Source organism: Mus pahari, chromosome 2 (assembly GCF_900095145.1).
Source record: "Mus pahari chromosome 2, PAHARI_EIJ_v1.1, whole genome shotgun sequence".
Taxonomy (NCBI): domain Eukaryota; kingdom Metazoa; phylum Chordata; class Mammalia; order Rodentia; family Muridae; genus Mus; species Mus pahari.
Genome location: NC_034591.1, coordinates 95,324,196 through 95,346,395, shown reverse-complemented (window position 1 = coordinate 95,346,395; position 22,200 = coordinate 95,324,196). Strand labels below are relative to the sequence as shown.

General features: G+C 37.9%; 1 protein-coding gene and 1 non-coding gene across 3 annotated transcripts in view; one reads left to right on the top strand and one right to left on the bottom strand.

The window, feature by feature from the left end:
• Positions 1 to 22,200, top strand: part of Ctnna2 (catenin alpha 2) — a 1,093,074-nt gene that overhangs the window by 205,673 nt on the left and 865,201 nt on the right. For both annotated transcript variants that reach the window (XM_021190430.1, XM_021190425.1), the window contains exon 4: positions 18,460 to 18,655. In XM_021190430.1, the coding sequence (XP_021046089.1) occupies positions 18,460 to 18,655 (196 nt within the window). The remainder of the gene's footprint in view (positions 1 to 18,459; positions 18,656 to 22,200) is intronic.
• Positions 11,364 to 11,470, bottom strand: LOC115063581. Its single transcript, XR_003843415.1, has one exon. It is a non-coding gene; the product is annotated as a U6 spliceosomal RNA (small nuclear RNA).

The following is a 22,200-nucleotide window of genomic DNA, read 5'->3' as shown; positions in this document are numbered from 1 at the left end:
CTATGGCTGGAGCCACTATTTCTGTCATTAAACTTAGGTTATAATGCTTACCGCCTGTCACTTATCCATTGTTTGTCTAGATAAATTTGCTCTTTTGGTAAGTTTAAGATCCTGTGTTATGTCTGCTTTGTCTTATTTACAAAGTGTTTGCAAAGAACCATTGTAAGACATCTATGCACATATACATACACATTTAATTCCTGAATATTATCTATTAAAATCACTTCTTTTGTTATATGTATCACAAAAATTTGAAGGCTAGTGTTTTATTAAAATGAATGTTTAACTTATTTATTTCATTAGATATTTTATTTATTTATTTATTTATTTATTTAGTTAGTTAGTTAGTTAGTTAGTTAATCACCTTTCCCAGTTTAGCCTCCACAAACCCCCTACCTCCTTCTTACTCCCTCTGCTTCTATGAGGGTACTCCCTCACCCACCCAATCCCACCTCCCTGCCCTGGCATTCCCCTACACTGGGGCATCAAGATTTCACAGGACCAAGAGCCTCTCCTCCCATTGATGTCCAAAAAGGCCATCCTCTGCTATATATGCAGCTGGAGCCATGGGTCCCTCCATGTGTACTCTTTGGTTGGTGGTTTAGTCCATGGAGCTCTGGGGAGGGGGGTCTGGTTGGTTGATATTGTAGTTCTTCCTATGGGGTTGCAAACCCTTTCACCTCCTTCAGTCCTTTCCCTAACTCTTCCATTGGGGTCTCTGGGCTCAGTCCAATGGTTGGCTGCAAGCATCCGCATCTGTGTTTGTCAGGCTTAGGCAGAGCCTCTCAGCAAACAGCTATATCAGGCTCCTGTCAGCAAGCACTTCTTGGCATCAACAATAATAGTGCCTGGGTTTGATGTCTAAATACAGGATGGATCTCCTGGTGGGGCAGTCTCTGGATGGCCTTTTCTTCAGTTTCTGTGTTGGGGCATAGGCAGATGAATACAATATAGACCAGATGAGCACCTTGGACTTGGGATCCCCAGGAGCTGGATTCAGTGGTGTTTGTTAGGTATACTATGTGACTGTTTGGCTCTGAACTTGGGTCCTCTGAAAGGTCAACATGTGCTCAATGTCTATCTTTCCAGCCTCCTTTATCAATCTGTACTCTTCTTGGCATATAAATTCATATTATCTGCTGGAGAAATTAGCAGTAAGGTGACTATTCATCTTCCTCCCTGTGGTTTGCATTCCTCTTTAACTTTCCAGTCTCTGCTGAACTTGGAGAGATCAAGATCTGAAATACTGAGAGGATTTCATGTAGAGCTCTCTTGAAACGACTCCACAGGCTTTCCCTTGTCTTGGCATGGTTTCCCTTGCTCTGTTTATTAAGTCCCTCCTGTATGACTGTTGCTCTCCTCCTACTGTTGTCAGTATTCCTACTGAGAGTGAACACCCAGTGAGACAGTGTCAGCATGTTAACATCTTACTGTCTTCTTGTTTTGACACTGGGATCCTAACATGCATGAGCACTCTCTATCAAATGAGTTCCCAGCTTTACACTTGTCAGCGAGCGGCTAGCTCTTTATGTGCTGTATGTGGGTATGCCTCGGGGCTTTGCAAAAAGTCTAGGCTTGTTTTGTGGGCCTACTTCAAGGCTGAAATCATACCTGCCTTCCCCATCAGTCATAAAAAGGAACCGTAAGCATTCTTGAGACAAGTTTTCGGCTTACTGTTCTCAAACTGAGTCCTGGTGCTTGCTCACTAAGTTCTCCAGCCACAGTGGATGCTCATACATATCTTCTAGTGGTCCTGACCCACCACTAAACTGATCTGACTTTTAGAATTCAGCTTAAAGTTCACTTGATGCTGAAGTTCGCATTAAAACTCAGGGACCTTGGGTGTGAGTCTGTGCATTGTTCCTGTTTGTGTTTTCTTCTCACTAGGTCAGAAGATCTGATACTTCTGTTCTCATTCTCCAGCAGGTGCCTAACTATTGCTTCTGATGGACAGCTTGCCCTGAGCCATTAGGATATCAGTGTAGTTACCTAGCTTGGGCCATCATGGATGATATGGAATAACCCAGTCTCCATTTCAAGCCTTGCCCATTTGGTCTTAGGAAACCTAACCAGAGTGTAGATCTTCATGGAAAGGCCACAAAATAGAACCCTAAAGTTTGTGTTATGGTTTAATACTGTGTATATCCCTTAAGAGATCTGTTTGCTCCTTCATTTTAGCTTATTGTTTTTTTAGAACTCTTACTGGAGCAGTTAAAGTGAGCTCAGCACTCATTTTTATCTAGCAGTTCACTATTTTGACTTATTTCCTCTTTTGCCTAAAAGCTACGAATGCACAAGATACAATTTGCAGACCACATGAAGCTCAAGAAGAAGGAAGACCAAAGTGTGCATGCTTTGGTCCTTCTTAGAAAGGGGAACAAAGTACTCACGGGAGCAAATATGGAGACAAAGTGCAGAGCAGAAACTGAAGGAAAGGCCTTGCAGAGACTGCACCAGCTGGGGATTCACCCCAGAAACAGTCACCCAAATCTGACACTATTGTGCATGCTAAGAGATGCTTGCTGAAAGGAGCCTGATAGAGCTGTCTCCTGAGAGGCCCTGTAAGAGCCTTACAAAGACGGAGTCGGATGTTCACAGTCAACCATTGCACTGAGTGCAGGGTCTCTAGTGGAGGAGTTAGAGAAATGACTGAAGGAGCTGAAGGGGTTTGCAACCCCATAGGAAGAATAATAATATCAACCAACCAGACCCCTCCCACCCCCAGAGCTCCCAGGGACTAAGCCACCATCCATGGAGTACACACGGCCACAGTTGCATATGTAGCAGAGGACAGCCTTGTCAGGCGTGAATGGGAGGAGAGTTCCTTGGTCCTATGAAGGTTCAATAGATGCCCGAGTATAGGGGAATTGAAGGCAGGGAGGTGGGAGTGGTTGGGTGGAGGAACATCCTCACAGAAGCAGGGATTGATGGGATAGGGTGTTTCCAGGAGGGGGAAAAACCAGGTAAAGGGATAACACATGAAATGTAAAGTTAAAAAAAAAAAGTTGTGAGACAAAAAAAATAATAATTTTTCCATTAAAAAATATATATATACATATATATATACATATATATATGTATATATATATATACATATATATATGTATATATATATCTTTTACCCATAGATTTAGCATGGACCTTCCATGATGCCTGAGATCTGTATGTTGATGAAGAACTAGTCAAAGCCATTAGAAAAAGTGGATGATGTTGCTGAGGAAGTACATGTAAACCCAGTTACTTCTCACATCTGCTATAGGCTAAGGGACCCACTGGTCTATACCTCCTCAGTATAGGAGTACAAGGTTGTTCTGATTTTGAGTTGCACAGTATCATACAGAACTATACCCCCAAATCAAACTTTTATCCTCTTTATCAGATGAGCAATGTGGCTTGCAAAAGATCATCACAACTGGGCTTTTTGACTATTGATGTTTGCTTTCCTGAAGGAGGTGCAAAAGGTGGTGGCATTGGACCTCATTCTACATGTAGCAACTTCCCTCAAGCGGTTAGATACAGTTCTATCTGAATTTCGGGTATGGTTCGAGTATATGAACAGGAAAAAGCAAAGTAATCTTGCTGGCATATGCAATAGTGTCTGGGTTTGGTGGCTGATTATGGGATGGATCCCTGGGTGGGGTAGTCTCTGGGTAGGGGAGCAGGGCAGGGGGAGGGTACAGGGAACTTTTGGGAAAGCATTTGAAATGTAAATAAAGAAAATATCTAATAAAAAAGAATCCAAAAAAAATCAAAAAAAAAAAAAAGGAAAAAAAAAAGGAAAAGAAAAAACAAAGAAAGGGGCACTGTCAATGTCATCCATTCTGGTTCTGAATTTCTACTGTCATATCTTTAAGGTCATCCATAGTCTTTAGTGAATCCGCTTACCCATTGTTCTATAAATATACCTCATGAACCCATTGGTGCATCGGAGTGAATTTTGGTGGTAGAATCATGGGTCTGCTTGTCTTCAGGACATTAGAAGGATATGTAGACAGACTTTAGGTCTCTACCAGAGTATGAATTTTATATGGCATAGACCATATAAAACTTGACCAGTTGTTGGTAGGAATACAAAAATAATTTTTTGTAGTTGTTTACATTTAAAAACAGCTTTTTGTTTTTGACTCTATGTACCTCTACCTTAGATAAGAAATCACCAAGATCACCTTCTAGTGAATTTTATATGATTATATATATATATATATATATATATATATATATATATATATATATATATATAGAGAGAGAGAGAGAGAGAGAGAGAGAGAGAGTATAGTTTTAGGTATACAAGGTATACATTTATATCTCTCTATACTGTAGAAATGGTGGTAGATTGATTGACTGCTTAATGTATAAATCATTGATTGGAACAAGAAGAAAATGTAGGACTTTAGGACACATATTATGCTTTGGATTTTAATTGTAAGTTTAAATATTTTTCTTAGCTATAAAAAACTAGTCCGTTTTAAATAGTCTAATTAGGCAATCAGTTGTGTTGCTTCTCTGCATCCACAAAGAGCTCATAGGAAACCGGAAGTGACTACATGTTATCTAATTAGTCCAATTAAACACCTGCCTAAGATTTCCTTGCTTAGCAAGCTCCCCACTCTTGAAATCACTGGCACACTTCTAAAAATATAACTTCCAAATGAAAGTATTTTATTTGAAAAGTTTGGTGAACTATTCTTTGAATTCTATATGGAAAAACATAAAGAAAATATCTGTGAACTGTGAACCTTTTATCCCCATCTTTTTAGGAGAAAAAAGGTTTTGTTTTCATGTTTCTCAAGGTAAGCTGGCTGTATTGGTCACTTTGAGGGAATTATTCAGAGACCAAACTCCATATCCTCATCTGAGTCCTCTAATACTTTCTGGCCTTCATCTTTGCCTGGGGGTATAGTACTGGCAGGAACAACATTGATGGTCTCAGGCACAGAGGCAGCAGCCAGGAATTCAGATGGATTAGTGAAGAAGCCAGCAAGGGAGGCGGAGAAAGGTGTGTGTCCTTAGTCTCCACAAACGAAGCCAGGACCTCCTTGTATCCACTGATAATAGAACATGGCACTGAAGCAATCGTCGGATAACCAATCTCCAGACACACATGGAAACTGTCAGTCCTAACACTTCAGAAAGGAAGCACGTGTAGATTCTGGGTGATTCTTTTTATTTTATAGCTGAAAAAAAGGAATGGAAAGGAAAGGAATGGAAAGGAAAGGAAAGGAAAGGAAAGGAAAGGAAAGGAAAGGAAAGGAAAGGAAAGGAAAGGAAAGGAAAGGAAAGGAAAGGAAAGGAAGNGAAAGGAAAGGAAAGGAAAGGAAAGGAAAGGAAAGGAAAGGAAAGGAAAGGAAAGGAAAGGAAAGGAAAGGAAAGGAAAGGAAAGGAAAGGAAGAAGCATCAAGAATATGTTTGATCAAAGGAGCACACAGCATGTGAGTGGCTAATTGAAGCTCACATTCAGATATTCCTGGCCATGACCTCATATGTCAGAACACTGCCCTGTATGGTTAGTGACTATATGTTTGTTATTATGATTGATGTCACTTTTGTTACAGAGCTAAAGTGTCTCAGATAAAGTGTTATATTTAAAATCCAAAGCCTCCCTGTGAATTCAGTGCCATTTACCTTTCAAAACAGAACAGTGAGTCCTTTTCCATTCACTAAGAAGTGTCAGGCTTCAGAAGCTGGGAAGATCGCTGAGGACCTGAGTGAGATTCTCCACCAATATAGACTCATAGATGCTGTCTAGGTTTCTGAGTGCACAAAGATGCTGTGTGGGCCACAGGTGGAGAAACTTGTAATTTATTTACCCAGTAATGGCCCATGGATGTACAGCACTGATCTGTCAGCAAAGATAAACGCACAGGTATAACAGTAGCAAGACTGTTGAGGAGCTAAGCAACTATTTTTCTGATTGGATTTGAGGCCTGTCCAAGGAAGAGAAATCATGCCTCATACTGTAAACATGGTCCGAGACCATGGCTGGACAGGATATAGGCCTTGGATGGCATGCCTACTACTGTTGCTTTGTGAAACAGGCATGCTATTAAACTACCTTTTAAACATGTATGCTTATACCTGTTGATTGGCACTGCTCTACCTTGTCTAAAAAGCTTCTGTTTCCATGAGCATGTGCCGAGACAAAGTGCTGAGAATACATTGGCTGTTGAGTGCTCGGCTCTGAGGCATCTATAGAAAGCCACTCTGTGAGGCTCAGGGACCACCACAAGATAGGAGCTGGGAAGAATCTGAGATCTGAGAGAATGAAATGAGCTATGTCTTCCCGACAAGGCAAGGCTGTTGCACTCATGCACATTTATGGTTACCTAAACAAAACCTACACAAGATGTGGACAGAAACTCTAACTGGTAATCTCTAAGTTTGTGGGTGTGGCTGCTATCAGGTTGTGCGTATTCATGCAGGCAACTCTTACTAACTCAGAGATTTAAAATGAAATAGGACATGAAAGTTGGAGGGATTCTTATTCAGAGGAAGTCCGAGTGAGGCTATGGCGTAGATATGATCAAGATACAATGTATATATGTGTAAAAATGTTAATGAATAAATGATACATAGATAGATAGATCGATAGATAGATAGATAGATAGATAGATAGATAGATAGATAGATAGATTGATAGATCAATCCAAGTTTGTTGGTGTATGGTTGTTATCTCAGGAGGTAGAGACAGGAGGAGCATCAAAGTTTATTATCAACCAGTCCAGCTGAATGAATGTGTCTATGTTCTGTGAGAAACACAGTCTCAAGAATAAATAAGTTTATAAATAAATAAATAAATAAATAAATAAATAAATAAATAAATAAAAATAAGCACCAGGAGGGACATACCCACCCATACACTTGAATATATCACACATGTTACACACGTAAAGACATACACGAAGACACGTACATGCATGCACATATTCATGCAAGCACACAGCCACACACATTCACTTGAACACAGGCACGAGCATGTGCGTGCGTGAGCACACACACACACACACACACACACACACACACACACACACACACAAGCATTCTTTAAACCTTTCCATTTCCTCCGCAGCTCCACCTGCTTCCAGTTCCTGTCATTTCATCCAGCAGTGATGCATACTTCAGTCCTGATCACCCAGGACTCATTGTACAATTTCCACGCACTAATAGTTTTAAAGAGAAATTATACCCTTAGTTAGAAAATTAGCTGCCTCCCTTTTTTTCCGAATTGTCCAAATAAAGGACAAGAGGAACAGTCTTGACAGGTATAATTACATCCTGCTCAGCTAGCCCTTCTTCCATCAACAATTCCCCAGAAGCCACAGAGAAGTGATGCTGAAGGAGCTTGGCTGCACACCGAAGCAGCGTGCTCAAGTGGTGTGCGGGCATTTTGTCTGGGACAATGACCTGCAGCAAATGTCAACCTGGTCTTTTCTCATGCTCTTGGCATTTCACCAGCAGTTTGTAGTTTAATGGGAGAACAATAATGTACACATACATATCAAATAGAGAAAATGTCAGCAGTTTATGTAATTATCTCTTTGACAGAGTAGGAACTCTCTTAAAGTGGAATGTATCATGTATACTCTGCGAAAACTCTGCAGATATGTCAGTTAGCTAGCCTTAAGCACAATTGATTTTCATTTCAGAATTTTATATAATACACCAAATGAAACAAACCTACACTCACCATTGTTTTAAGTGATAAACTGCAAGTCAGATAAACTAAAATTTAATTTTTATTATTTGAAAAGCCCTCCAGCCTCTAATGTGATTTAATAATAATAATAATAATAATAATAATAATAATAATAATAATAATAATAAAGACATTCTTTGTTTTTGTTCTATGGCAGTTCTATTCATGTATACATTTCATTCTGATTCTTGTCCTACCCATCTTCCTAGTCTTCCTCTCACTGTTATGCCCTTCCTTCCTCTACAGTTTCCTTTTTGTCATTCATTTCTAGTTTGAAAGTCACTAAGTTTTGCCAGGATTACCTACCTGATTCACTGTGGGTTTGGAAGTGGATGTTGGAGCCTTGTGGATGCCTCAGAGTATACAAACCTGAATACAATGACTGCCTTCCACCCATTGTAGCCAGTAGTTAAGATCCAGTGAACTCTTTCCTGGTCTGTGGTGGGCTGTTACGAGGGTCAGTCGTTTGTATATTTCTTGTATATATAGTCACAGCTGCTGGGAGCCCATGGCAGCATTGTCTGTGCAAGGCTCATAAGGCAGCATTCACACCCTTGCTCCCCTTCTTCCGACTGTTAAATTCTTTCCACTCTGTGTCCATAAAGATCCCTGGGCCTTAGAGCAGGTGGTGTAACTATCCTCTAAAATGAAATTATATTTTAGTTGATTTAAGGACTTATTCTATAAACACTCATGCACAGCACAAAAGTGTAATGGGCTGGGGATAACTGGAGATTGCTCAGTATTTGGGATCCATTGAGAAATGGGCAAAGGGTAATTATTAATTATTATATATGGTATGATTGCTTCTAGAGGAGAAAATAGCCAATCACTGAAAGACTGATATTTTGGAAAATTTATCTCTCCCTTTTTTGTGTGAGAAACTTTCTATGTGTGCTGTTAGAGAAGTATTGGTTTTTGTGAGTTTTTATTTGGTTTTGTGTCATCCTGTCCACCAATGGCTTGCAAGTATTAGAAACTATATGTGAGAACAGTGATATTGCCTCCATGCCAATAAACACTAATTGATTACATGTGTGTGCACATATTCATTTTTATCTTGAATTTCTACTATTATTAAAGAAGCTATTACTATAAAAACCATAGTCATAAGAATCTCTAAAAGGTGACCTAAAGTTAAGCACTTCTTTATATACTAGTTATCAAGATTTTATGAAAATAAATTTAAGATATCAGTCAAATAACAAAGAGGTAAATCCAAGGTCCAGAGACACAGAGACAAAATTATATGCAAAGTTTTCTATAATTGGGCATGCATGTTTGTATGTGAGGGAGAGGAGAACATGCACAGGGCTTAGTGAGACAATGTGTCCATTGCTATCATCTGAGAAGATGACGCTTTTGCTTGCTTCCAATCATGTGTATGACAGCAGTTGCGCACAGAGGCCCGATGTGCATGCTATCTCCTCGAACACTGTAGTCACAACTAGCTATGATCAACCCTGTGTGGATGGTAGGAAACAAACTAGGGTCCTCTGGGAGATCAGCAAGTGTTTTAAAGCACAGAGGTGTTTCTCCAACCCTATGTCAAAATGATATTTATGTTTGCTGCCCTGCACAACATATATTTTCCTTAATATGCTCAAGATATTGAATTATAATATTAACTCAAGATGAGCATGATATAGCAAATTAGAATGAATTCTGTTTCACTAATCACTACAAGGTTTGTTTTGTTTTTGTTTTTGTTTTTTAATTCAGGAGTTTTCTACTTTTGGAAGTTGCCCCTACCTGGTGACTGTAATAGGCATGAATGCTGGCTTGCAAATTAGACAAGAGTGGACAGGTCAAGAAAGAGTGTCTTTCACCCACATTGCTCCATGGCTTTGGTGATGATTTAGACCTGGTCCTTTGTGCTGTCATCTCTGCGAGCCTTGATCTTTCTCATCATCTTTTGATGACATGTTTGATACATTGCTAAATTGTTTCTTTTCTGATTCTTCGAGTTTACTTTAATCTATATAGAAGTTAGTGTTCAGTGCTCTGGTGCTCCATAGGGCGGGCCTAAGAGAAAGAATGCTTACGAGCAATCCTACAACTTCTTCCCAACACATGTTTTCGGTTAGTTGTGGAGTTTGGTTGACTGTCATTTTAGTTCAAAGGAAAAGAATAATTTGAAAGTCTTTTTAACAGAAAACTTTGGTTTTATTTAAAATATTACTTATATGAATAGTATTTTCCTTTTTATTGATGTAGTTCTTTGATAATTTCATATACTATATAATGTAATCCATTTATTCTCTCCATCCATCCTCTCTTACCTCCCTTCTATGCCTACGTACTCCCAACCCCATCTTCCCTAACTGGTCCTCTGCCAAATTCATGACATTTCCTTTGTTATGTGACCCATTTGGTTTAGTTAGAGCAATCTGTGCGAACATAGCTAAATACAATGACTCCTCCACAGGAAATAGTTCAACACTGAGAAGCAAGGCCCCCTGAGTTCCTTTTTCATCCTTGTCTTGCTGTTACTGGGCTCATTCTGGGGCAGGCTCAGTGCCATAAACTGTAGTATTTGAAAGTTCATGATTATAATAGCTGTATTGTTAGGAAGATGGCCTTTCAGAGCCCTTTCCTTCTCTTCTAGCCTTTATAGCCTTCCTGCCCCCTCTTTTGAGTGATCAGAAATAACCAATGCATGATTGGCAGCATTGTCAATTGTCTAGTAAGTGGCAAGTCTGACTTATACTGAGACACATCATGGTTGGTGGTACTAAGGACGATATGCTGGCATTAGGCGATTGTGTAGTGTTTGCCAGTATAATCTCTTTGTCTTAAACTGATAAAGTAGAAAAACAAAACAAAACTGGTTGTCCAGTGAGTTTGTTCTATCTCACTCAAATGTGTAGTTTATCTCTTCAAGCGTAAAAACAATTATTCAGATAAAGCTTATGTAGTTAGAAGAAATCACAGTCATTTCACAAGAAAGAGCGAAATGTTTAAAGTTATTAAGGGATTTTTACTTTTAATTTGGATATTTGCATCTGTGTTGATATATATCTGTAATCCTCTCACTGAGAGTGAGGGGATGGCAGGAGGGTCAGGAGTTTGAGACCATTATCAGATACACAGAGAGCTTAAGACCAGCCTGTACTATATTAGACAGTGTCTCAAAACTAACAAACAATAACAAAAACAAAGATAATAAACATAGAACATATAACTTTAAATGATCCTTGCTGGCTAACTTTCTAGATTCATTTAACAAGACTGTTGCCAATGTCATCATTTATAAAATATTTCATGAATCTTCTGTTATCATGAGCATATAAACCAAAAAAAACCTTCTAAAGAAAGAGGCCTCAGTGAGACTCAGAGGTTGGCAGTTTCTGTCTGTGATTGGTTGCTGCCAGTGCTATATTGTGTGGATTGGGTCATGTCTGGTTGAGCATAGTCATGTGCAGGAGAGAAAAGGGAATAGTAAGGAAAATGAGGGTGCAGGAATAGTATTGCCCTATCTGACGACACATCCCTAAAAACCTGATGATATTTCACTAGGTACTACCTCTTAGTGGTTGCAACATTTCCCTATAAATCCATCCTGGAGACCAGGCCTGAGAAATATGAATGGTTGAGGCACACTTAAGATACAAATGATAACAGACATTAATTGGCTTCTTGACTGATTTTTTTAAAACATTTTTTTTTTTTAAATATGGAACGCTTCACGAATTTGCATGTCATCCTTGTGCAGGGGCCATGCTAATCTTCTCTGTATCGTTCCAATTTTAGTATATGTGCTGCTGAAGTGAGCACACTTTTTTTTTAATTTTGGTTTTATATGTGTATTTTTGTGCATGTATGGCACTGTGTTAGTCTGTGCTGCAAGAGATCATACCTCAAAAACACATAATAATGATAAAAACACTAAAATATAATAAACTTGCATTGTGTACAGTGACTGTAGAGAACAGAAGAGAGCATTGTATTCTCCAGAACTGGAGTTGCATACAATTGTAATTGTATAGGTGCTGTGAACCCAAGTCTGGTCCTAGAAAGGAAAGTAAACTCGTACCTGCTCAGTCATCTCTCCAAACAAACAAACAAAAAATCAATTATTTCTGTTTATGTGTATCAATAAGAAGAACCATGTGGGTCTAAGAACTGAACTATAGTCCTCAGCGAGACCAGGAGTCATTGAAACCTACTTTCTGGAAGTTTTGTAATTGACATATTTTTCCATTCAGTAATGAGACCTTTGCCTGGAGAAAGCAGCCAACTTGGATGCCTTCAGCTTTGTGTCTGGTGTCTCTATGCTGTAGAAGTGAAAACGCATCCTGCTCTTTGGAACGCTGCATGACAACAATAAAGTTATACCTAGGTCATCGAAATATGATAAAAATGGTTTTGCCTTACCATATGTGAACAGTCTTGACCAAGTGGAATAATGGAAATTCTACCAGCAAACCTAAAGCACTAATCTACCCGATGTTAAAATATAAATATTGAAATAGTAACCTAAAAGATCAAAATAAAAAGCATTTTATATTAGATATGTGCATACATGTGTATATATAAAGTACATGTTATAAAATAAGCAGATGCTTTGTATCTGCATCTATTTGCATATACATTGAATGTGATGAATTAATTATCTACCAGCTATACATTTCTTTACTAATAACATTATTTACTTTGTATGCCATGCATAGATGTTTAATAAGAATGATTTAAAAATTTCAAGAAGATATTTACAGACTACAGATAATACACAAATACAGTTAAGATTAGCTACAGTGCCTGGTTGCTCATTAAACTCTCACATGCATAGTAGATTGGAATTTTTCTTCTTATTTGAAAATATCCACATGATTTTTCCTCATCGTGGTTTATACTCCTCCAAGAAAAACTTAAGACCTGAGTCTCATTTTTACCTTTAACACTTTTATCTTTACTAACCTATGCTCAAGATTGTTAGGAAGATTATAGTAATAGATACATCTATAATACAATTAGTGGAACTCAACCAACCCACTCTCTAATGTCTGTTAATTAACCACATCAGGTCCTAGGGAAGCTGGTAAGCTTCTATAATCCATTAGACTGACTGGTTCAAGGCCCAATAACTCCTCTATCTCCTTTCTGGTGTTTCTGCTACTGATGCTTGCTTTTGCATGGAATTTGGGGATGAAACTCGGGTCCTACAGCTTGCTCTGTAAGCACTCTGTAGACACAGCTATGTCCTCAGGCCTGTGATGAATTTCGGGAGAAGACAAGCTTGGCTTAACTGAGCCCTTTAATTAGAGTTGATTGGAAAATATTTTATACTTAGTCTGGTTTTAGATTTCTTTCAATTCTTCCTTTGAGCAGTCTGGTTTTGTTTTGCTTTAAAGTTAGTAAATGCAAAACAGTGAATCATGAATTGGGTGGAATCTTTGCCTCATTATTTTAGGGACTTTCTAGACAGCATGGGTTTCCTGTCATGGGTACTCATGACTAAACAACTTAAGGGTTTTAAAAAGACAAATGCTTTCCTACTCACTTCACATTCCTGGTTCAAAACATTTGCTGCTTTGCTGAAAAAAGACATTGCTGCCTGAGGGCACAGAAGGACACTGTGATCAACACTAACTGTGTATGGCACAATCCCTCAGATTAGAATTCATCTGAATGTACCATGCATGCTCCCTAGAGGTGATGTTATGGTGACATTACAGATCAGTGTGGTTACTAGATTTTTTAGAGCTTTTTGCACACACAAAAATGAAAAAGGAAAACAGAGAAAAAAACTTGTTTCCATGTGTTTGGATAGGAACACAGTTACCACCATGGTGTAGATTTTACATTTAGTCTGATGTTCTGCAGTTGTCTGTAGTATGGGTGAAACAGACTGACATGTATGGTACATAGATTTTTAATATTTTTCAAGTCAGTACAAAAATAAATAACAAATTTAATTGCTGCAAGATAAATTTGTAGCTATTTTAGGGAAGTACCAATATTTTAGCAGTAATATAGAAATTTCCTTGTGTGATAAGAATTAGATCATCTCAACAGTAACTGCTCAGGGTCCACAGTAACTGCTTAGGTCCACTGTAACTGCGCAGGGTCTTGGTGATGGCATTCTTACATTGATAAGAGAGGCACAAACAAAGTCAATAAACACATTTTAAAATGTGCTTTACAAAAACACAATCACAATAAAACCATTTCTGTTTGCCATGAACAAATACTAATAAAACATAGAAATTTTCCATATACCATAAATTAATTGTTAGTACTTGAGAACGTAGAAAAGCCAGATTTGTCTTATTGTGTTCTACAGGTTAAATGTACTCTTGAGACTCAACTTCTCTTTAAGCCCTCACCTTTCTTACTCTCTAGCCCTCCTCTCTTTTCCTCCACTCTCTCCAAGTGGCCATGGTCGGTCTCTCTCTCTCTCTCTTTCTACCTTCTCTCTTTCTCCCTGCCTTTCTATAATAAAGCTCTAAAACTATAAAAACAAATAAACAAACAAACAAACTCATCTTACACTGCCTAAGAACAATCCCAGAATATTTCTTGTACACCAGCAGTCAGAGTTGGCTACTCTATCTCTTGTTGTGGCTCTGCGTTTTTCTATTTTTAGTCTCACAACATGCAAATACACTTGGAATTTGTAAAGAGGAATGGGCAGTATGTCCAGGATGAGAATTTAGAGAGTTGATTTTAGAATCCCTGACTGGTGTAGGACATGCATAGTCCCTACCATGGACGCTCCACTGGGTACACTGTGAACAGGTGTTTATGGACATTTGATTGTCTGCAAGATCACTTACCCAAGACCATGTCAGTCTGGATATACAGCCCTGGGCACAAATACTGCAACAACTCCATCTTACCACTTTCATAGCAGAATATATCTTTGTGGCTCTGCCTCTAGAAGCAAGCTACCTTCCTGTAAGGATGCAAGTCGTGGAAAATCTGAGAGCACCTTAAGAGATAGGATCTAAATGTGTCTTTGGGGATAATAGGGGATTTCTTCTTTAATAATTTCTAAAGTCTTGTTCATTAGTATTTCTTTGGTTTGTTTGCTTGCTTGCTAGTTATAAGTGAGAAATCACTTATTATCTTCTTTGTCCATAAGATTCAGTTATAAGATTTTTGACATGCTTTTGTTTTTCATATATTCTGTTGACCATCTAACTTGAGACCCTGGATGTGTCATTGTTATAGTTACAGCAACCCCTGATAGAAACAACTTAGGTGAAGAGGGCTTGAATCTGGTTCAGATCTTGTGTATTCTGCTCATTTAGAATGTGCTACTTACAGTCTAATCTGGGGAAAATGATGTCCATGCTACCTTGACCCCTCCCAGGAGTATGGCAGATAAACAATTATTCAGGTTATCTTTAATGTTTTTCATTAATGCTATCATGTTCTCCATGTAGCATTAGAAATATTGTTCTGAAAATATCTGTTAATATGGACTTGAGGTTGTGGACCCCTCAGAGTATCACATGTATTAGTTACGTATTTCATAACTTACACGATAGTCCTATTTTCTTAGATTTTTTTTAAAGGATAATTTTAATCATTTATTTAAAATCAACCTCCTCTTTGTTCTTGTAGACATTCAGATTCTTTTAATGTTTTTTACATTTGGGGGAATCTTTTGAAAATATGTGTACTATATTAAAATATTAAAACTATTTCAAGCCCTTGGCCTGTCTCCCGGATTTTTCTTTAATCATTAGTTTTAAACACACACACACACACACACACACACACACACACACACACACACACACACATACACACACACACACACACACACACACACACACACACACACATGTATATACATTTATATATAACTTTCTTTACATATTTCTGAGTTGATTTACTGTTGCTCAAATTAACCAATCAGGGTCCTAGACTTGGGGGAAACTGATTCTCTCTCAGCTTATAAGTCATTAATTGCTTATAGGTCTTGCTCTAGGGCTTAGCCTTGTGATATTTGCCTCATCCACATAAGGGTGATAATTGCTATTGTCATTTTTTATGTTGTTTATGTAGCTATAATTTTAAGAATCTATGAGTATAACTACCATATAGAAATGACACAGTCTCACAGCTGATGTTCTGGTCTTCTGGCTTTTGCCATCTTTCCAGTAGTTATTCTGTGATATTTCTCTGAGCCTTAGGAATAGGGATTGTGTTGGAGAGGTATCAACTGATGCTAAACAGTCAATAATACTCTGTATTTTACCTAGTTATTTTCCTTTATGGTCTGTGGCTGCTGCACAAAGCTTATTTTATGAAAAATGAGTTATACTTGTTTCTGGTTATTAAAAAATCAGTTAGAGACTATATTGGTTTGGAAATGTAGCAGTAGAATTCTGCTCTACGTCCATGGCCTCTCCAGTCACACTAGGTGGCTAAGTCTATAATGCCAACATGAACCTATTGAGCAGCAAGACAGAAGTACCACTATTGTACTTTTAGCAACTTCTTACCATTTTGGTCATTGTTGTGATTTGTTGGGATTGCAGCAGTATAGGTCTCTTGATTACTTTTCTTCATTTTCAACTTGTATACTGGCTTCTGATAGTCAGTGAAGAAGCTTCCTAGTTAGATCCAACTTGATTTCTCCAACTCCTATATCTGAAGAGTGTGTGTAAAGTACTTTCAACAATAGGGACTTATCTTCAAATTAAGGAGATGATTTAGTGTCTATTTTTCTACTATCACTTCTTTATATAGTTTACCTAATTTATTAATTTTCCTTCCAAAGAAAAAGGGAAAAAAGGAAACCACAACAAGTAACAACTAAAAATGTGGGTAGATGTGTTTTTGTTATTAACTGATGAAGACATGTGTGCTTTTATGCATACATATCACTTTCTATTTTATCTCTTCATTCATTTCCTTCCCATCTACTAGTGAGTAAATATGAACTTTCATGAAAAGGAAATAAAATTGTTTTGCTTAGAAATAATCATGATGTTCTTAGCAGCTACCAAATCATGTTCCATCTGTACTTTTGTCCATACAAACAAATATTTATTTTGCCTTTATGATGCCTCATAAAGTCTAGAATCTCCAGGGAATATAGTCTCAATTGTGGATTATTTAAATTATGTTGTCTTCTGGGCATATGTGCAGGATTAGGGTATCTTGAGTTGAGGGGAGACCCATTCAGTGTAGATAGCACCAAACCTTACCAGGTGATCCTGAGTTGTGGAGGAAGAGAGCTGAGCCCTAACGCACAAGCATTATTACATTGCTCTTTGCTCAGGATTATGGATTCACTATATACTAGCTTCTTCCATTTCAAGATGTCTTGACTTCCCTGAAACTATGTCTTGGAACCTGGACTTCTTCATTAAGGTATTTTTGTTATATTTTATGAAAGCTTTCTGAAAGAAAACCAAGACAGCCTTGCTATTATGAGCATCATCTAAATTACGCCTACTATAGTAATGCCCTGAGATAGCAGAAGAGTTGACATTTGTTTGCCTTTATAAAAGATGAAAATGAAACTGTGATATAGACATCCAATCATGTGGGTATCCTTACCATCAGCTCCAAGTTTATATAAAAACTGTCAGACTACCTAAAGTTAGTATTTCCTTCCCCATTCTATTCTTTTCTAATTTGAAAAGTATAATTGCATAGATCGCGAATTTTCATTGAACTACAAATATGATGTGAATGCATTGCAACTAAATGAAAAGAGAAAAGACTTTAACTCTGGTGAAGAGTGCACCCGCCGTGTGGCTTTTCCCGTGGTTGTTGTGCCTCACTAGGGTTGTGTGTAGGTTGTTCCCAGGTTGAGATCTGAGACTGTTGGAGTGTTCTAGAGCCTTGATCTTCCAGCATGAGTTCCAATGTGCTGTGTAGATTATGTCCCTATTACAGAAAACACTCCCTCACCTCAGAAAAGCACCCCTGTGGCAAGTACTATTTTCTTCTGAAGATTGCTCTATGTCTCTAATTAACCAAAAGAGACCCGAAAAAGATAGCTCCCAGCACTTTCTTGACCACTTCTGAAGCTCTTGTCCTAACTATACTGACCATTAAAGTACGTGCTGATTTAAAGCTTTATTTCCTTTCGTGTTACCTATGGCTATAAAAAGACCTGAACACTAATCGTCACATTGACTATTGGTTCTGCCTGCTCTACAATGTGGAGTAAACTTTAGAGCTGTACCATTCCATTGGATAGAACTTTTCTTTGGATTGACTTCCTTAATAGCTTAAAGTATTTATATGGTATCCCCATGACACATGTAAATTTAAGCTGACCACAAAACTGAACCTTTCATGATGGTGGTAATATCCTTGTTCAATAGCAGACAAGTAAAGCGACAGTTATTGATATATTATAGAACATCTGAAAATACTCTTCCCCTCCATATTTTCTCTCTGGTAAATAAAGCATCTGTTGTCTATACCAGTTAACAAATTATTAGAGAGATATTAAATGCTTTATTAGTAAATTAAGTGATTTTCTATACAGTGGGAATGTGTAACTGAGATATAAAAGAAATGTGTAACTGAGATATATGCTCATGTTATATTATTTAGAAACAATTTAGGACTGTATCTATGGCTTAGTAGTTAAGTCCACTTGTTCCTTGAAGAGATTCTGTGTTTGCTTCCATCACTCCGATTGGACAGCTCAAAAACGCCTATAATCATAGCTCTAGAGTATCTGCCACCCGTTCCCGCCCTGAATGGATAGTTAGAAATTATGAGGCAACAGCACATCTCTAGAAAGTCTTACAGAACGGGTTTATAGTTTTACTTTTGTGTTTCAGGTGACAACACTTGTCAACACAAGCAACAAAGGTCCATCTGGAAAAAAGAAAGGGAGGTCAAAGAAAGCCCATGTGCTGGCAGCATCTGTAGAACAAGCTACTCAGAACTTCCTGGAAAAGGGTGAACAGATTGCCAAGGAGAGTCAAGACCTCAAAGAAGAGTTGGTGGCTGCTGTAGAGGATGTGCGGAAGCAAGGTAGGTAGAATAACCCTGTCCTGACGCCATAGGTTGTTTTGTAAACAGGACATTGCTCTCTAGAATCAAAGGAATACTTTGACTGCTCTCTGCATTTACAGTTTTCAGTATCTATTGGGGTTATTTGCACAAATATTTTGTTGTTGAGGTGTGGGCATGGCTTCAAAGAGCCCACTTTTGCTTTTACTTATACATCTTTCTCTAGATTGCTCTTGGAAGATGGAAACAATTTCTCCTGTCAAACGCATACCTGGGGATAGATTTGGAGGATTCCATCCTTATAAAATGGCTGAATACTGGATTTTAAAGTGGATGGGAGAGAAAGATAAAGAACTGTGAAGAGCAAATGTCCCCATGATTCTCGAATTATCTTTTCTGTCCTCAGCTTTTTCCACAGCTAGTTAGCATACTGGGTATATGACGTTTTGAACATTTTTATTTCCAATAAAATATATGTAACATAAAATAACATCTGAACTGTTTTTCAGGTTCATTTACACTTAGTGTTGGTATGTCTGTGCACAACTTTGAGAAACTTATCACTAGACATTTTTCTTCCTACAAAAGTAAATATGTACTTATCCAACTATTGATATACGCACTTCCCAAAAGTCTCTGTATCACTTTTGATCTGTTTGACAACTGTTCATATTTCATGGAAGTAGGATTCTGCAGCATGTCTTTTACTGCATATTTCTGGCATATTTCATTAATTAAAATGTCTTCAATGACCTTATACTTTGTATTTTAGTTTTATGACTAAATAATAGTGTTTTATATATATATATCTATCTATCTATCTATCTATCTATATATATATATATATATATATATATATATTGTACAGATCCACAGACTTTTTGGTGGAATTCACTATTTTTGTGAACAAAATCACTATAGTAGTATAAAAAATTAAATAAACATGCTTATTTATGATGGTATGATAGTATACAAAATGAAATAAACATGTTTATTTATGATGGTTAGCCTTAATTATTAATTTGACAATTTAACTGAATTATCAACTTAAAATCCCAAGGCAAAAGCAACTCAGTAAGAAATTGCATACATTTTGTGCTCTGTAGGGATTGTCTTAACTAAGTTAATGGATGTGAAAAGACTAAGCTTTCTGGAGGCAGCATCATTCCTTAGGCAAAGTGTCCAGAACCACATCAAAATGTAAATGAAAGCATAGACCAAATGATTTTCTGAACATTGATTTTTAATGCCTAGAGGAATGTTTCATTAAATAATTGTTGAATGAACTCATGGTATATTTATCCTCTTTATTCAGTTATACTGTCTTTTGCATTTCCTAGATGAATGTTTAGTAGCTTAAATTAAAAGCCTCCCTTTCGTTCATACAAACATGTTTGTTTTCTCCCTTGCTTGTGTGTATGATCTACACATGTATGTGCTTAGTTTTGCATGTGTGTGAGCACACATATACTTGCTCTCTGTGGATGTGGGATATGAGATTGATGTGGGATATGACTCATTCTGTACTGATTTTCCACTTTATTCTTTGAGACATTATTTCTCAATCAAACCTGGGGAGTGCCAATATAGCTGTTCTTGCTTACCAGCTTACTCTGTGGAATCCTTCTCTCTAATTCCTAATTCTGAGATTTCTGACAGTCCTTTGATCTTGTTCATTTATAGTTTCCTGATATTTGTAGTTTTGATAATCTAATCTGTTAACATCATATATAAAATTATGCCTTTATTGTATGCTGTCACTACAACTCACTATGATTAAATTCGGTGTTGTTTAAACTTATTTATTATTATTTGAAAACTTATTATCTCCTTAAATCTTAAATCTAGGCTGAACACCTGGTATCAAAGTGTTCAGAGGATATGGTAACTATCATTAGCTTTAGAATCTTTTGCACAATATGCACACTTTCAAATTATAATCTAGGATTCTTTGAATAAGGCTGTGATAATGATTATATGAGAAGCATGCAATAAAAACACATTTTCTTACTTTACTAGATATTTTCTTTATTTACATTTCAAATGCTATCCTGAAAGTTCCCTATAGCCTCCCCCTGCCCTGCTCCCCTCCCCACCCACTCCCACTTCTTGGCTCTGGCGTTCCCCTGTACTGGGTTATATAAAGTTTGCAAGACCTAGGGTCATGTCTTTCAGACTAGGCCATCTTCTGCTCCATGTGCAGCTAAAGACACAAGCTCTGGGGGTACTGGTTAGTTCATATTGTTGTTCCACCTATACGGTTGCAGACTACTTCAGCTCCTTGTGTACTTTCTCTAGCTCCTCCATTGGGGGCCCTGTATTCCATCCAATAGATGACTGTGAGCATCCACTTCTGTATTTGCCAGGCACTGGCATAGTCTCACAGGAGACAGCTATATCAGGGTCCTTTTAGCAAAATCTTGCTGGCATATGCAATAGTGTCTGCATTTGGTGGCTGATTATGGGATAGATCCCCAGTGGGACAGTCTCTGGATGGTCCATCCTTTCCACTTAGCTCCAAACTTTGTCTCTGTAACTCCTTCAATGGGTATTTTGTTCCCTATTCTAAGGAGGAATGAAGTATACCACACGTTGGTCTTCCTTCTTCTTGATTTTCTTGTGTTTTACAAATCGTATCTTTATTTATATCCCTGTATTCAAAACATGGAATTAACCTAGGCTAGGTTTGAGCTTCATCCAGTCAGGGTCAATGCTTGCTGCACTGTATTTATCTTGGAGAGTAATGCTACACCCACTGATGATGACAAAGCTGTCCTTGGTTAACTTACAATCACTGTGGCAAAACACCATGACTACAGGAACTTATAAAAGTGTTTGATTTGGGGCTTGTGGTTCCAGAGGGTTAGTCCATGGCCATCACAGTAGGGAGAATGGCAGCAGGCGGGCAGGCAGGCATGATGCTAGGTGAGTAACTAAAAGCTCATTTCTCATTCTACAAGCCTGAAGCTTGGAACAACACTAGGACTAGTATCACCTTTTGAAACCTCAAATCCCACTTCCAGTGACACACAGCCTCCAACATTGCCACACCTTCTTATCTATTTCAAATAGTTCAGCTAACAAGTGCATTCAAATATATGTACCTTAGGCTCATTCTCTTTTTCACTCAAACCTACATAGAGCTTTACCTGGGAAATCAGTAGCTACTTAGAAGCTTAGTTGAAATTTTAAATTTTACGATTACAAAAAGCTAGACGATATAACGTGAATCATGTAGGGTCAGAGTCAGTAGCTCCAGTTATAAAATATAGACAATGACTGGGTTTACCTCTAGGTGACTGCTATTTCTTAAAGAGGTCAAAGGAGTTTTTAAAAATTAAGTGGCTATTAGGTGAAACTCAGCAGGTAAAAGCTCTTGCCACTAGGCCTGGAACCCTCACGGTAGAAGGAGCGCACCGACTCCTATAAGTTGTCTGTTGATGTCCACAAGCACTTCCTGCTGCCCTGACACATGGGTGCTTACACACACACACACACACACACACACACAGGAAGGAAGGAAGGAAGGAAGGAAGGAAGGAAGGAAGGAAGGAAGGAAGGAAGGG